The sequence below is a fragment of the Salvelinus namaycush genome, chromosome 27 (assembly GCF_016432855.1).
Source record: "Salvelinus namaycush isolate Seneca chromosome 27, SaNama_1.0, whole genome shotgun sequence".
Taxonomy (NCBI): domain Eukaryota; kingdom Metazoa; phylum Chordata; class Actinopteri; order Salmoniformes; family Salmonidae; genus Salvelinus; species Salvelinus namaycush.
The window spans coordinates 16,243,392-16,261,056 of NC_052333.1; the positions used below are offsets into that span (position 1 = coordinate 16,243,392).

General features: G+C 48.1%; 1 protein-coding gene across 1 annotated transcript; it reads left to right on the forward strand.

Annotated features, from left to right (window-relative positions):
* The first annotated feature begins 4,957 nt into the window (after positions 1 to 4,957).
* Positions 4,958 to 9,325, forward strand: sesn2 (sestrin 2). The gene is made up of 8 exons (XM_038966891.1): positions 4,958 to 5,065; positions 5,538 to 5,759; positions 5,852 to 6,026; positions 6,086 to 6,186; positions 6,325 to 6,408; positions 8,775 to 8,881; positions 8,963 to 9,107; positions 9,239 to 9,325. Exons 1-8 carry the CDS (start codon positions 4,958 to 4,960, stop codon positions 9,323 to 9,325), a joined length of 1,029 nt encoding a protein of 342 aa, XP_038822819.1.
* The last annotated feature ends 8,340 nt before the right edge of the window (positions 9,326 to 17,665 follow it).

Sequence of the window (17,665 nt, forward strand, 5' to 3'; positions counted from 1 at the left end):
TATCTTTTTGGCCTTCCCGTGACATCGGGTGTTGTAGGTGTCCTGGAGGGCAGGTAGTTTGCCCCCGGTGATGCGTTGGGCAGACCGCACCACCCTCTGGAGAGCCCTGCGGTTGCGGGCGGTGCAGTTGCCGTACCAGGCGATGATGCAGCCTGACAGGATTCTCTTAATTTTGCATCTGTAAAAGTTTGTGAGGGTTTTAGGTGCCAAGCCAAATTTCTTCAGCCTCCTGAGGTTGAAGAGGCGCTGTTGTGCCTTCTTCACCACACTCTGTGTGGGTGGGCCATTTCTGTTTGTCTGTGATGTGTACACCGAGGAACTTGAAGCTTTCCACCTGCTCCACTACGGTCCTGTCTGTGGATAGGGGGGTGCTCCCTCTGCTGTTTCCTGAAGTCCACGATCAGCTCCTTTGTTTTGTTGACGTTGGGTGAGAGGTTACACTCCCAGGGCCCTCACCTCCTCTCTGTAGGCTGTCTCGTCAACGTTGGTAATCAGGCCTACTACTGTTGTGTCGTCCGCAAACTTGATTATTGAGTTGGAGGTATGTGTGGCCACGCAGTCATGGGTGAACAGGGAGTACAGGAGGGGGCTGAGGACGCATCCTTGTGGGGCCCCAGTGTTGAGTATCAGCAAAGTGGAGGTGTTTTTTAATACCTTCACCACCTGGGGGCGGCCCGTCAGGATGTCCAGGACCCAGTTGCACAAGGTAGGGTTCAGACCCAGGGCCTCAAGCTGAATGATGAGCTTGGAGGTTACTATGGTGTTGAATGCTGAGCTAGAGTCAATGAACAGCATTCTTACATAGGTATTCCTCTTGTCCAGGTGGGATAGGGCAGTGTGCAATGCAATGCGATTGCATCGTCAGTGGATCTATTGGGGCGATAAGCAAATTGAAGTGGTTCTAGGGTGTCAGGTAAGGTAGAGGTGATATGATCCTTGACTAGCCTCTCAAAGCACTTCATGATGACAGAGGTGAGTGCTACTGGGCGATAGTAATTTAGTTCTGTTACCTTTGCTTTCTTGGGTACAGGAACAATGGTGGACATCTTGAAGCAAGTAGGGACAGCAGACTGGGATAGGGAGAGATTGAATATGTCCGTAAATACTCCAGCCAGCTGGTCTGCGCATGCTCTGAGGACGCGGCTAGGGATGCCGTCTCGGCCGGCAGCCTTGCAAGGGTTAACGAGCTTAAATGTCTTACGTCGGCCACGGAGAAGGAGAGCCCACAGTCCTTGGTAGTGGGCCTCGTTGGTGGCACTGTGTTATCCTCAAAGCGGGCGAAGAAGGTATTTAGCTTGTCCGGAAGCAAGTCGTTGGTGTCTTTTATGTGGCTGGTTTTCCCTTTGTTGTCCGTGATTTTCTGTAGACCCTGCCACAAACGTCTCGTGTCTGAGCCGTTGAATTGCGACGCCACTTTGTCTCTATACTGACATTTTGCCTGTTTGGTTGATTTTCGGAGGGACTAACTACACTATTTGTATTCAGCCATTTTCGCAGTCACCTTGCCATGGTTAAATGAGAGGGTTTGCGCTTTCAGTTTTGTGCGAATGTTGCCATCTATCCATGGTTTCTGGTTAGGGTAGTTTTTAATAGTCGCAGTGGGTACAACATCTCCTATACACTTCCTGATAATCTCAGCCACCGTATCAGTGTATTCATCAATATTATTCTCGGAGGCTACAGGAAGCATATCCCAGTCCGCGTGATCAAAACAATCTTGAAGCGTGGATTCCAATTGGTCAGAGCAGCGTTGAATAGTTGAGTGTTTTAGTGGCGTGAGTACTTCAGTCAATGTGTTGATAGAACTTAGGCAGCCTTTTTCTCAAATTTGCTTTGTTAAAATCTCTAGCTACAATAAATGCAGCCTCAAGATATGTGGTTTCCAGTTTGCATATAGTCCAGTGAAGTTCTTTGAGGGCCGTCGTAGTATCGGCTAGAAGGAGGATACACACGGCTGTGACTATAACCGAAGATAATTATCTTGGGAGATAATACGGTCTGCATTTGATTGTGAGGTATTTTAGGTCGTGTGAACAAAAGGACTTGAGTTCCTGTATGTTATCACAATCACACCATGAGTCTTTAATCATGAAACATACACCCCCGCCCTTCTTCTTCCCGGAGAGATATTTATTCCTGTCTGTGCGATGAACTGAGAACCCAACTGGCTGGACGGACTCAGACAGTATATCACGAGAGAGCCATGTTTCCATGAAACAGAGTATGTTACAATCCCTGATGTCTCTCTGGAAATAAATCCTCTCCCTGAGCTCGTCAACTTTATTATCCAGAGACTGAACATTAGTGAGTAATATACTCGGAAGCGGTGGGTGGTGTGCGTACCTCCTAAGTCAGTTTAGAAGACCACGCTGAGTACCTCTCCTCCGCCGGCGGTGTTTTGGATCGGCCTCTGGAATCAGTTCAATTGCCATAGGGGGACGAACAATGGAATCCGATTCGGGAAAGTTGTATTCCTGGTTGTAATGCTGGTAGTGCTGATGAGTTACCACCACTCTGATATCAAATAGTTATTCTGCTGTATGTAATAACACAAAAAAGCTAATAATGTAAGAAATAACACATAAAAAAACAAAATTCTACAACATTTCCTAAGAGCTAGAAGCACGGCAGCCCTCTGTCGGTGCCATTTTCCAACTTTTTTCCCAATTTGAATACACACATGCAGTGTGAGAAACAGTGTTTACTGGGAGTACTGAACACACACACACCCCTCTGGGGGAGGATATAAAGGTAGAGGTACTAAGAATAAAGTTTGCTGTGTCCTCACTCTCACTACTTTCATGGACCCCAAACTCTACACCGAAAGCCAGTCTATCCCTATAATTAGAATTTCAACAGCAGCAAGTATCCAAATAGATGGAACAATGGGCAACAAATCAAGAATACAAACGTACATAGTTAACTAACTTGACAGTACCTAATGCATATTACAATATCATTATCATATAGTGAGGGAACACGCCTTCAGAATGAATAAACACATTTTTTTTAATCTGTGACGTCAGTGGTCACGCAGAAGTAGAAGAGTTAATAGCCGCGAATGGACAGATTATGAAAGTCAGCAGACGTCTCCACATCTGAAAGATTACCCGGACAAGTGACGAATATCTGTCACGTATTCGATACCAGAACCTTATATAATGGACGTATATTGCTGCAGACGCCTTCGCTGTTTTGATCCGACTCAAATTGACAGGGATGAGCAACTTGCTAGCCTTCAGTAATGATGTGCCCCGTGCTCGAGACGTTAGCAAGCTAGCCTCAAATCAAATGTGTTGTCATTACTTGAGAAAAAATCTGTCGATTTGAGAACAAAATATGTGGGGATTACTGCCGACTACGGTCAATTGACGAAATTTGACTGAGTTGTGAAAGCCTAAATGCTAACTAGCTAGCACACCAGCATTCGGAAACCAGCGCTAACGTTAGCTAGCTAGTGAGTTAGGGACAAGACCAGGCACGAGAGGGTTCTGTGCAGGTTGCTATGGAAGAGATGGCGCTAGAACCACTGACGGACGTGCTCTGCCAATGTAATGGAGGAAGAACCACCAACTCCGAAGTTCCCAGACCTACAAGCCGACATCATCAACCCGAACTGGGGCCGAACCCGAATAACTTTTCTCGGCTGTGCAGCAGGGACGAGGCGGAGAGGACAGAGGCGCTGGAAGAACTGACCCAGAGTGTCATGTCCCGGTTGGGTCTGGACCGACCCGGTTCTGCTCGTCTCGATAAACACACTCTCCTGCGGCTGCTGCGGGTCTCCCGGTCCTGCCCCTTACAGGAGGTCCGCGAGAGGGCAGCGGAACTGCTGCGGACTGCACAGGTAGGGTTCGAGCTGCAGAGACAGCGAAACCGGTAGCTAGCATGGTTTGCAGTTGCCAGAGAGGAGCAAATCATTTACACAATATGTCATTGATCCATGATGTTCCCCATCAAATGACAAGATTGAGGAGTCTCCATGAATTAAAGGTATATGAGGTCATGATGAACGATGATAACCCCAGTCAATGACAGTTAAGTTCACAGCTGTCTTCTGTCAGTTGCCAGTTTGTTTCATCAGACAGCCGAGCACGGGATGATGTAAGACTATGGCACGCCCCCGTTTAGCTCTTATCGAAACACCACGGCACGCGCACGATTCATTACATTACTGAAAGAAAACCGATTTACCGGGTCCTGTAGTTTTTAGCTGTTAACATAGTATATATACCGCAGAGGTAACCTGTTAACTCCAGATGATGGTGAGTGTTTGGGAATATGGATGGTTGTATATTATGAATTTGGTTCCTATTATAAAAGTTGTTGCTCATGTATCATGTTACAGTGTAACTTTAATTTGGGCTAACAGGGAGGCAGTTGTAACTGGCAGCTGATATAGTAACTTCACTGTTCTAGATGGCTCTGGCTCAAGTGTTTGGGTCTACTTAAGCCTGCGTCATGGCATTGGCATGGCTATCACATACTGTAGATAGAACAATGACAGTCTAAGATTAAGAGCTAGAAATAAGGTGTTGTGTATTTGATGGATCACAAAGCATGGAACCAGTATTTCTACTTCTCTATCCCTTTGGACTGTAGAGGGATGTTTTTATTGAAGAAAATGTGGATGTTTGAGTTGGTGACGGAATTGTTAAGTCATTCGATATTGTTATTCATGGTTTCTCTCTCTCTCTCTCTCTCTCTCTCTCTCTCTCAGGAGCAAGGTGTTGAGATTCCTCAGGCTTTGGCCTCCGGTCCTAGTGCCTTCATCCCTGCACAAGTGGTACGTGTGTGTGCACGGATAAGCATATGACTATTACAGTGAGTGTGAGACAGTATCAGTCTGTCCATGTGTGTGCTTCTGACTCCCTCTCAGATTTTGGAGGAGGGGCCAGATCAGGAAGTTCTGATAGAAGCCTTCCTCTCATTGGGCCGTTTTGACCACATCACCATGGTGATGGCCCTTCACCCCACCTACCTCAGCTGCTTCCTGCGTACCCAGCATGCTTTGCTGGAGCTGGATGGCCCGCTGCCCCGCCCCTGGAGGCACTACATCGTTGTCATGGTGAGAGCCTGTACTGCCTAAACTGAACCATAACCTCACAGAATCACTGATCAACAAATCACCTTACATCTCAAATAATGACTTATGTAATTACCTTACTCAAGCTGATCCCCCTCAAACACACTGTCTCTCTCTACTTTCCCTCTCTATTCTCTTTTCTCCCTCTCTCCCCAGGCCGCAGCTCGTCACCAGTGTTCCTACCTTGTCCAACAGCATAGTGCAGGGTTCCTGGAGGCGGGGGGGGAGGAGAGCTGGCTGGAGGGGCTACAACACACACACCCCAAAATACGCTGCCTACACACACTCAACAAGTTGCTGGCACACAGACCCTGGCTCATCACACAACAGCACATACAGGTGAGAGACACACACACACGCACACACACACACACACACACACACACACACACACACACACACACACACACAGAGAGAGGTATACAGTAATGGTCATCCACCCCCTCTCCTGCAGGAGTTGGTGTGTCCCGGGGCGGACGCTCGTTGGTCATTGGCTGAGCTGATCCACGCAGTTGTTCTGATGACTCACTCTCATTCGCTGTCCTCCTTTGTTTGGGGGTGTGGCCTACACCCTGAGCCCGACCACGAAGGAGACCACGCCTTCTGCCCGCCATCACCATCCAATAACATGCCACAAAGCCCTCACAGTCCCGCCCCCGAGGACGGCAAGCCAGAGGTGAGATTTGAGATGCAGTCTAGATCGCTGGATAAGTGACAACATGTGAATCAGTCACTCATTTTCTCTCTCTCCTTCTCCCTCTCTGTCAGGATGGAGTCACGGAGGTGGAGGTATTGATGAAGAGGATGGTGGAGTTACAACAGCAGGAGGAGGAGTGTAGTCAGGAAGAGATGATCACTCGCTTTGAGAGGGAGAGGAGCGAGAGCATACCTACTGGTACACACACACCTCCACTGCACATTTACACACACGCTGTCTCGCTCTGTGGCTGTTTTCCATGGCATTCTTGTGTGTGTGTGTGTGTGTAGCAGTGGTACGGGGAGCCCCCTCTGACTTGATGTTGAGGTTGGTGGAGGATCCAGAGTTCATCTATGAAGACTTCTCCATCCGAGGAGAACAGTCACCTCCTACCATGAGAGCACAGGTGTGTGTGTGAGAGAGGTGTGTGTGTGTATAATGTTTGCATGTCTGATTATAGGACTTCTCATGGGAAAGCTATGGTTGTTGGTGTGCATATAAGATGCATGTACAATTTATAATAAGTGTGTGTGTGTGTGTATAGGACTACTCATGGGAAGACCATGGATTCTCCCTAGTGAACAGACTGTTACCAGACATGGGCCAATTACTGGAGGAGAAGTTCCAGGTACTACAACAAGCACCCTTTAACGTGTTAACCCTTCACCTCGAACATATTAACCAACATACACATCTGGTTTATACTGATGGAGTGATGTTCTCTCTTCTGTCAGGTTGATACTGATGGAGTGATGTCCTCTCTTCTGTCAGGTTGATACTGATGGAGTGACGTTCTCTCTTCTGTCAGGTTGATACTGATGGAGTGATGTTCTCCCTTCTGTCAGGTTAAAACTGATGGAGTGATGTTCTCTCTTCTGTCAGGTTGATACTGATGGAGTGATGTTCTCTCTTCTGTCAGGTTGATACTGATGGAGTGATGTTCTCTCTTCTGTCAGGTTGATACTGATGGAGTGATGTTCTCCCTTCTGTCAGGTTAAAACTGATGGAGTGATGTTCTTTCTTCTGTCAGGTTGATACTGATGGAGTGATGTTCTCTCTTCTGTCAGGTTGATACTGATGGAGTGATGTTCTCTCTTCTGTCAGGTTGATACTGATGGAGTGATGTTCTCTCTTCTGTCAGGTTGATACTGATGTTCTCTCTTCTGTCAGGTTGATACTGATGTTCTCTCTTCTGTCAGGTTGATACTGATGTTCTCTCTTCTGTCAGGTTGATACTGATGTTCTCTCTTCTGTCAGGTTGATACTGATGTTCTCTCTTCTGTCAGGTTGATACTGATGTTCTCTCTTCTGTCAGGTTGATACTGATGGAGTGATGTTCTCTCTTCTGTCAGGTTGATACTGATGGAGTGATGTTCTCTCTTCTGTCAGGTTGATACTGATGTTCTCTCTTCTGTCAGGTTGATACTGATGTTCTCTCTTCTGTCAGGTTGATACTGATGGAGCGACGTTCTCTCTTCTGTCAGGTTGATACTGATGGAGTGACGTTCTCTCTTCTGTCAGGTTGATACTGATGGAGCGACGTTCTCTCTTCTGTCAGGTTGATACTGATGGAGCGACGTTCTCTCTTCTGTCAGGTTGATACTGATGGAGTGACGTTTCTCTCTTCTGTCAGGTTGATACTGATGGAGCGATGTTCTCTCTTCTGTCAGGTTGATACTGATGGAGCGATGTTCTCTCTTCTGTCAGGTTGATACTGATGGAGCGACGTTCTCTCTTCTGTCAGGTTGATACTGATGGAGCGACGTTCTCTCTTCTGTCAGGTTGATACTGATGGAGTGACGTTCTCTCTTCTGTCAGGTTGATACTGATGGAGCGACGTTCTCTCTTCTGTCAGGTTGATACTGATGGAGCGACGTTCTCTCTTCTGTCAGGTTGATACTGATGGAGCGACGTTCTCTCTTCTGTCAGGTTGATACTGATGGAGCGACGTTCTCTCTTCTGTCAGGTTGATACTGATGTTCTCTCTTCTGTCAGGTTGATACTGATGGAGTGATGTCCTCTCTTCTGTCAGGTTAATACTGATGGAGTGATGTCCTCTCTTCTGTCAGGTTGATACTGATGGAGTGATGTCCTCTCTTCTGTCAGGTTGATACTGATGGAGTGACGTTCTCTCTTCTGTCAGGTTGATACTGATGGAGTGATGTCTTCTCTTCTGTCAGGTTGATACTGATGGAGTGATGTCCTCTCTTCTGTCAGGTTGATACTGATGGAGTGACGTCCTCTCTTCTGTCAGGTTGATACTGATGGAGTGACGTTCTCTCTTCTGTCAGGTTGATACTGATGGAGTGACGTTCTCTCTTCTGTCAGGTTGATACTGATGGAGTGACGTTCTCTCTTCTGTCAGGTTGATACTGATGGAGTGACGTTCTCTCTTCTGTCAGGTTGATACTGATGGAGTGACGTTCTCTCTTCTGTCAGGTTGATACTGATGGAGTGACGTTCTCTCTTCTGTCAGGTTGATACTGATGGAGTGACGTTCTCTCTTCTGTCAGGTTGATACTGATGGAGTGACGTTCTCTCTTCTGTCAGGTTGATACTGATGGAGTGACGTTCTCTCTTCTGTCAGGTTGATACTGATGGAGTGACGTTCTCTCTTCTGTCAGGTTGATACTGATGGAGTGACGTTCTCTCTTCTGTCAGGTTGATACTGATGGAGTGACGTTCTCTCTTCTGTCAGGTTGATACTGATGGAGTGACGTTCTCTCTTCTGTCAGGTTGATACTGATGGAGTGATGTTCTCTCTTCTGTCAGGTTGATACTGATGGAGTGATGTTCTCTCTTCTGTCAGGTTGATACTGATGGAGTGATGTTCTCTCTTCTGTCAGGTTGATACTGATGGAGTGATGTTCTCTCTTCTGTCAGGTTGATACTGATGGAGTGACGTTCTCTCTTCTGTCAGGTTGATACTGATGGAGTGACGTTCTCTCTTCTGTCAGGTTGATACTGATGGAGTGATGTTCTCTCTTCTGTCAGGTTGTGTGTGGTCTAACCTACAACAGGATGGCGATGCACAAGGATGTGGACACACACACACTCCGCAAGGCTCTCTGGAACTACATACACTGCCTCTACGGAATACGGTCTGTCTCTCACACACACACACCTGTATGTTCATAACTGGGTTTGTTTATTATACTGATGTTTTGTGTGTGTGTGTGTAGGTACGATGACTACGACTACGGAGAGGTGAATGTGTTGTTGGAGCGAGGCCTCAAGATGTTTGTGAAAACGGTAGCGTGTCATCCAGAACAGACTACAGATAGGATCTACTCTGCCTACTGGAAACTCTTCAGACACTCTGAGAAGGTACGCGCCACACACACTCACTCAAAACCATCGCTAAAAACTCTGTCCGTCTCTATCTACCTTTCTTGTGTGTCACCTGTGTCAGGTGTGTTACTGACTGACCCTGTGTCTTCCTGTTTCTCTTTCTCCAGGTCCATGTCAACCTGCTGCTGATGGAGGCTCGACTACAGGCTGCTCTACTATACACACTACGGGCTGTCACACGCTACATGACATGACTACAGGCTGCTCTACTATACACACTACGGGCTGTCACACGCTACATGACATGACTACAGGCTGCTCTACTATACACACTACGGGTTGTCACACGCTACATGACATGACTACAGGCTGCTCTACTATACACACTACGGGCTGTCACACGCTACATGACATGACTACAGGCTGCTCTACTATACACACTACGGGTTGTCACACGCTACATGACATGACTACAGGCTGCTCTACTATACACACTACGAGCTGTCACACGCTACATGACATGACTACAGGCTGCTCTACTATACACACTACGAGCTGTCACACGCTACATGACATGACTACAGGCTGCTCTACTATACACACTACGGGTTGTCACACGCTACATGACATGACTACAGGCTGCTCTACTATACACACTACGGGTTGTCACACGCTACATGACATGACTACAGGCTGCTCTACTATACACACTACGGGCTGTCACACGCTACATGACATGACTACAGGCTGCTCTACTATACACACTACGGGCTGTCACACGCTACATGACATGACTACAGGCTGCTCTACTATACACACTACGGGCTGTCACACGCTACATGACATGACTACAGGCTGCTCTACTATACACACTACGGGTTGTCACACGCTACATGACATGACTACAGGCTGCTCTACTATACACACTACGGGTTGTCACACGCTACATGACATGACTACAGGCTGCTCTACTATACACACTACGGGTTGTCACACGCTACATGACATGACTACAGGCTGCTCTACTATACACACTACGGGTTGTCACACGCTACATGACATGACTACAGGCTGCTCTACTATACACACTACGGGTTGTCACACGCTACATGACATGACTACAGGCTGCTCTACTATACACACTACGAGCTGTCACACGCTACATGACATGACTACAGGCTGCTCTACTATACACACTACGAGCTGTCACACGCTACATGACATGACTACAGGCTGCTCTACTATACACACTACGGGCTGTCACACGCTACATGACATGACTACAGGCTGCTCTACTATACACACTACGGGCTGTCACACGCTACATGACATGACTACAGGCTGCTCTACTATACACACTACGGGCTGTCACACGCTACATGACATGACTACAGGCTGCTCTACTATACACACTACGGGTTGTCACACGCTACATGACATGACTACAGGCTGCTCTACTATACACACTACGGGCTGTCACACGCTACATGACATGACTACAGGCTGCTCTACTATACACACTACGGGCTGTCACACGCTACATGACATGACTACAGGCTGCTCTACTATACACACTACGGGTTGTCACACGCTACATGACATGACTACAGGCTGCTCTACTATACACACTACGGGTTGTCACACGCTACATGACATGACTACAGGCTGCTCTACTATACACACTACGGGTTGTCACACGCTACATGACATGACTACAGGCTGCTCTACTATACACACTACGGGCTGTCACACGCTACATGACATGACTACAGGCTGCTCTACTATACACACTACGGGCTGTCACACGCTACATGACATGACTACAGGCTGCTCTACTATACACACTACGGGTTGTCACACGCTACATGACATGACTACAGGCTGCTCTACTATACACACTACGGGCTGTCACACGCTACATGACATGACTACAGGCTGCTCTACTATACACACTACGGGCTGTCACACGCTACATGACATGACTACAGGCTGCTCTACTATACACACTACGAGCTGTCACACGCTACATGACATGACTACAGGCTGCTCTACTATACACACTACGGGTTGTCACACGCTACATGACATGACTACAGGCTGCTCTACTATACACACTACGAGCTGTCACACGCTACATGACATGACTACAGGCTGCTCTACTATACACACTACGAGCTGTCACACGCTACATGACATGACTACAGGCTGCTCTACTATACACACTACGGGTTGTCACACGCTACATGACATGACTACAGGCTGCTCTACTATACACACTACGAGCTGTCACACGCTACATGACATGACTACAGGCTGCTCTACTATACACACTACGAGCTGTCACACGCTACATGACATGACTACAGGCTGCTCTACTATACACACTACGAGCTGTCACACGCTACATGACATGACTACAGGCTGCTCTACTATACACACTACGAGCTGTCACACGCTACATGACATGACTACAGGCTGCTCTACTATACACACTACGGGCTGTCACACGCTACATGACATGACTACAGGCTGCTCTACTATACACACTACGGGTTGTCACACGCTACATGACATGACTACAGGCTGCTCTACTATACACACTACGGGCTGTCACACGCTACATGACATGACTACAGGCTGCTCTACTATACACACTACGGGCTGTCACACGCTACATGACATGACTACAGGCTGCTCTACTATACACACTACGGGTTGTCACACGCTACATGACATGACTACAGGCTGCTCTACTATACACACTACGGGCTGTCACACGCTACATGACATGACTACAGGCTGCTCTACTATACACACTACGGGCTGTCACACGCTACATGACATGACTACAGGCTGCTCTACTATACACACTACGAGCTGTCACACGCTACATGACATGACTACAGGCTGCTCTACTATACACACTACGGGCTGTCACACGCTACATGACATGACTACAGGCTGCTCTACTATACACACTACGGGTTGTCACACGCTACATGACATGACTACAGGCTGCTCTACTATACACACTACGGGCTGTCACACGCTACATGACATGACTACAGGCTGCTCTACTATACACACTACGGGCTGTCACACGCTACATGACATGACTACAGGCTGCTCTACTATACACACTACGGGTTGTCACACGCTACATGACATGACTACAGGCTGCTCTACTATACACACTACGGGCTGTCACACGCTACATGACATGACTACAGGCTGCTCTACTATACACACTACGGGCTGTCACACGCTACATGACATGACTACAGGCTGCTCTACTATACACACTACGGGCTGTCACACGCTACATGACATGACTACAGGCTGCTCTACTATACACACTACGGGCTGTCACACGCTACATGACATGACTACAGGCTGCTCTACTATACACACTACGGGCTGTCACACGCTACATGACATGACTACAGGCTGCTCTACTATACACACTACGAGCTGTCACACGCTACATGACATGACTACAGGCTGCTCTACTATACACACTACGGGTTGTCACACGCTACATGACATGACTACAGGCTGCTCTACTATACACACTACGGGCTGTCACACGCTACATGACATGACTACAGGCTGCTCTACTATACACACTACGGGCTGTCACACGCTACATGACATGACTACAGGCTGCTCTACTATACACACTACGGGCTGTCACACGCTACATGACATGACTACAGGCTGCTCTACTATACACACTACGAGCTGTCACACGCTACATGACATGACTACAGGCTGCTCTACTATACACACTACGGGCTGTCACACGCTACATGACATGACTACAGGCTGCTCTACTATACACACTACGGGCTGTCACACGCTACATGACATGACTACAGGCTGCTCTACTATACACACTACGGGTTGTCACACGCTACATGACATGACTACAGGCTGCTCTACTATACACACTACGGGCTGTCACACGCTACATGACATGACTACAGGCTGCTCTACTATACACACTACGGGTTGTCACACGCTACATGACATGACTACAGGCTGCTCTACTATACACACTACGAGCTGTCACACGCTACATGACATGACTACAGGCTGCTCTACTATACACACTACGGGTTGTCACACGCTACATGACATGACTACAGGCTGCTCTACTATACACACTACGGGTTGTCACACGCTACATGACATGACTACAGGCTGCTCTACTATACACACTACGGGTTGTCACACGCTACATGACATGACTACAGGCTGCTCTACTATACACACTACGGGTTGTCACACGCTACATGACATGACTACAGGCTGCTCTACTATACACACTACGGGCTGTCACACGCTACATGACATGACTACAGGCTGCTCTACTATACACACTACGGGCTGTCACACGCTACATGACATGACTACAGGCTGCTCTACTATACACACTACGGGTTGTCACACGCTACATGACATGACTACAGGCTGCTCTACTATACACACTACGGGTTGTCACACGCTACATGACATGACTACAGGCTGCTCTACTATACACACTACGGGTTGTCACACGCTACATGACATGACTACAGGCTGCTCTACTATACACACTACGGGTTGTCACACGCTACATGACATGACTACAGGCTGCTCTACTATACACACTACGGGTTGTCACACGCTACATGACATGACTACAGGCTGCTCTACTATACACACTACGGGTTGTCACACGCTACATGACATGACTACAGGCTGCTCTACTATACACACTACGAGCTGTCACACGCTACATGACATGACTACAGGCTGCTCTACTATACACACTACGGGTTGTCACACGCTACATGACATGACTACAGGCTGCTCTACTATACACACTACGGGCTGTCACACGCTACATGACATGACTACAGGCTGCTCTACTATACACACTACGAGCTGTCACACGCTACATGACATGACTACAGGCTGCTCTACTATACACACTACGGGCTGTCACACGCTACATGACATGACTACAGGCTGCTCTACTATACACACTACGGGCTGTCACACGCTACATGACATGACTACAGGCTGCTCTACTATACACACTACGGGCTGTCACACGCTACATGACATGACTACAGGCTGCTCTACATGCCATGACTATGTACATGACTACGGGCTGTCACACGCTACATGACATGACTACGGGCTGTCACATGCTACATGACATGACTACGGGCTGTCACACGCTACATGACATGACTACAGGCTGCTCTACTATACACACTACGAGCTGTCACACGCTACATGACATGACTACAGGCTGCTCTACTATACACACTACGAGCTGTCACACGCTACATGACATGACTACAGGCTGCTCTACTATACACACTACGAGCTGTCACACGCTACATGACATGACTACAGGCTGCTCTACTATACACACTACGAGCTGTCACACGCTACATGACATGACTACAGGCTGCTCTACTATACACACTACGGGCTGTCACACGCTACATGACATGACTACAGGCTGCTCTACTATACACACTACGGGTTGTCACACGCTACATGACATGACTACAGGCTGCTCTACTATACACACTACGGGCTGTCACACGCTACATGACATGACTACAGGCTGCTCTACTATACACACTACGGGCTGTCACACGCTACATGACATGACTACAGGCTGCTCTACTATACACACTACGGGTTGTCACACGCTACATGACATGACTACAGGCTGCTCTACTATACACACTACGGGCTGTCACACGCTACATGACATGACTACAGGCTGCTCTACTATACACACTACGGGCTGTCACACGCTACATGACATGACTACAGGCTGCTCTACTATACACACTACGAGCTGTCACACGCTACATGACATGACTACAGGCTGCTCTACTATACACACTACGGGCTGTCACACGCTACATGACATGACTACAGGCTGCTCTACTATACACACTACGGGTTGTCACACGCTACATGACATGACTACAGGCTGCTCTACTATACACACTACGGGCTGTCACACGCTACATGACATGACTACAGGCTGCTCTACTATACACACTACGGGCTGTCACACGCTACATGACATGACTACAGGCTGCTCTACTATACACACTACGGGTTGTCACACGCTACATGACATGACTACAGGCTGCTCTACTATACACACTACGGGCTGTCACACGCTACATGACATGACTACAGGCTGCTCTACTATACACACTACGGGCTGTCACACGCTACATGACATGACTACAGGCTGCTCTACTATACACACTACGGGCTGTCACACGCTACATGACATGACTACAGGCTGCTCTACTATACACACTACGGGCTGTCACACGCTACATGACATGACTACAGGCTGCTCTACTATACACACTACGGGCTGTCACACGCTACATGACATGACTACAGGCTGCTCTACTATACACACTACGAGCTGTCACACGCTACATGACATGACTACAGGCTGCTCTACTATACACACTACGGGTTGTCACACGCTACATGACATGACTACAGGCTGCTCTACTATACACACTACGGGCTGTCACACGCTACATGACATGACTACAGGCTGCTCTACTATACACACTACGGGCTGTCACACGCTACATGACATGACTACAGGCTGCTCTACTATACACACTACGGGCTGTCACACGCTACATGACATGACTACAGGCTGCTCTACTATACACACTACGAGCTGTCACACGCTACATGACATGACTACAGGCTGCTCTACTATACACACTACGGGCTGTCACACGCTACATGACATGACTACAGGCTGCTCTACTATACACACTACGGGCTGTCACACGCTACATGACATGACTACAGGCTGCTCTACTATACACACTACGGGTTGTCACACGCTACATGACATGACTACAGGCTGCTCTACTATACACACTACGGGCTGTCACACGCTACATGACATGACTACAGGCTGCTCTACTATACACACTACGGGTTGTCACACGCTACATGACATGACTACAGGCTGCTCTACTATACACACTACGAGCTGTCACACGCTACATGACATGACTACAGGCTGCTCTACTATACACACTACGGGTTGTCACACGCTACATGACATGACTACAGGCTGCTCTACTATACACACTACGGGTTGTCACACGCTACATGACATGACTACAGGCTGCTCTACTATACACACTACGGGTTGTCACACGCTACATGACATGACTACAGGCTGCTCTACTATACACACTACGGGTTGTCACACGCTACATGACATGACTACAGGCTGCTCTACTATACACACTACGGGCTGTCACACGCTACATGACATGACTACAGGCTGCTCTACTATACACACTACGGGCTGTCACACGCTACATGACATGACTACAGGCTGCTCTACTATACACACTACGGGTTGTCACACGCTACATGACATGACTACAGGCTGCTCTACTATACACACTACGGGTTGTCACACGCTACATGACATGACTACAGGCTGCTCTACTATACACACTACGGGTTGTCACACGCTACATGACATGACTACAGGCTGCTCTACTATACACACTACGGGTTGTCACACGCTACATGACATGACTACAGGCTGCTCTACTATACACACTACGGGTTGTCACACGCTACATGACATGACTACAGGCTGCTCTACTATACACACTACGGGTTGTCACACGCTACATGACATGACTACAGGCTGCTCTACTATACACACTACGAGCTGTCACACGCTACATGACATGACTACAGGCTGCTCTACTATACACACTACGGGTTGTCACACGCTACATGACATGACTACAGGCTGCTCTACTATACACACTACGGGCTGTCACACGCTACATGACATGACTACAGGCTGCTCTACTATACACACTACGAGCTGTCACACGCTACATGACATGACTACAGGCTGCTCTACTATACACACTACGGGCTGTCACACGCTACATGACATGACTACAGGCTGCTCTACTATACACACTACGGGCTGTCACACGCTACATGACATGACTACAGGCTGCTCTACTATACACACTACGGGCTGTCACACGCTACATGACATGACTACAGGCTGCTCTACATGCCATGACTATGTACATGACTACGGGCTGTCACACGCTACATGACATGACTACGGGCTGTCACATGCTACATGACATGACTACGGGCTGTCACATGCTACATGACATGACTACGGGCTGTCACACGCTACATGACATGACTACGGGCTGTCACACGCTACATGACATGACTACGGGCTGTCACACGCTACATGACATGACTACGGGCTGTCACACGCTACATGACATGACTACGGGCTGTCACACGCTACATGACATGACTACGGGCTGTCACACGCTACATGACATGACTACGGGCTGTCACATGCTACATGACATGACTACGGGCTGTCACACGCTACATGACATGACTACGGGCTGTCACATGCTACATGACATGACTATGGGCTGTCACACGCTACATGACTACGGGCCTGTCACACATGACATGACTATGGGCTGTCACACGCTACATGACATGACTACTGGCTGTCA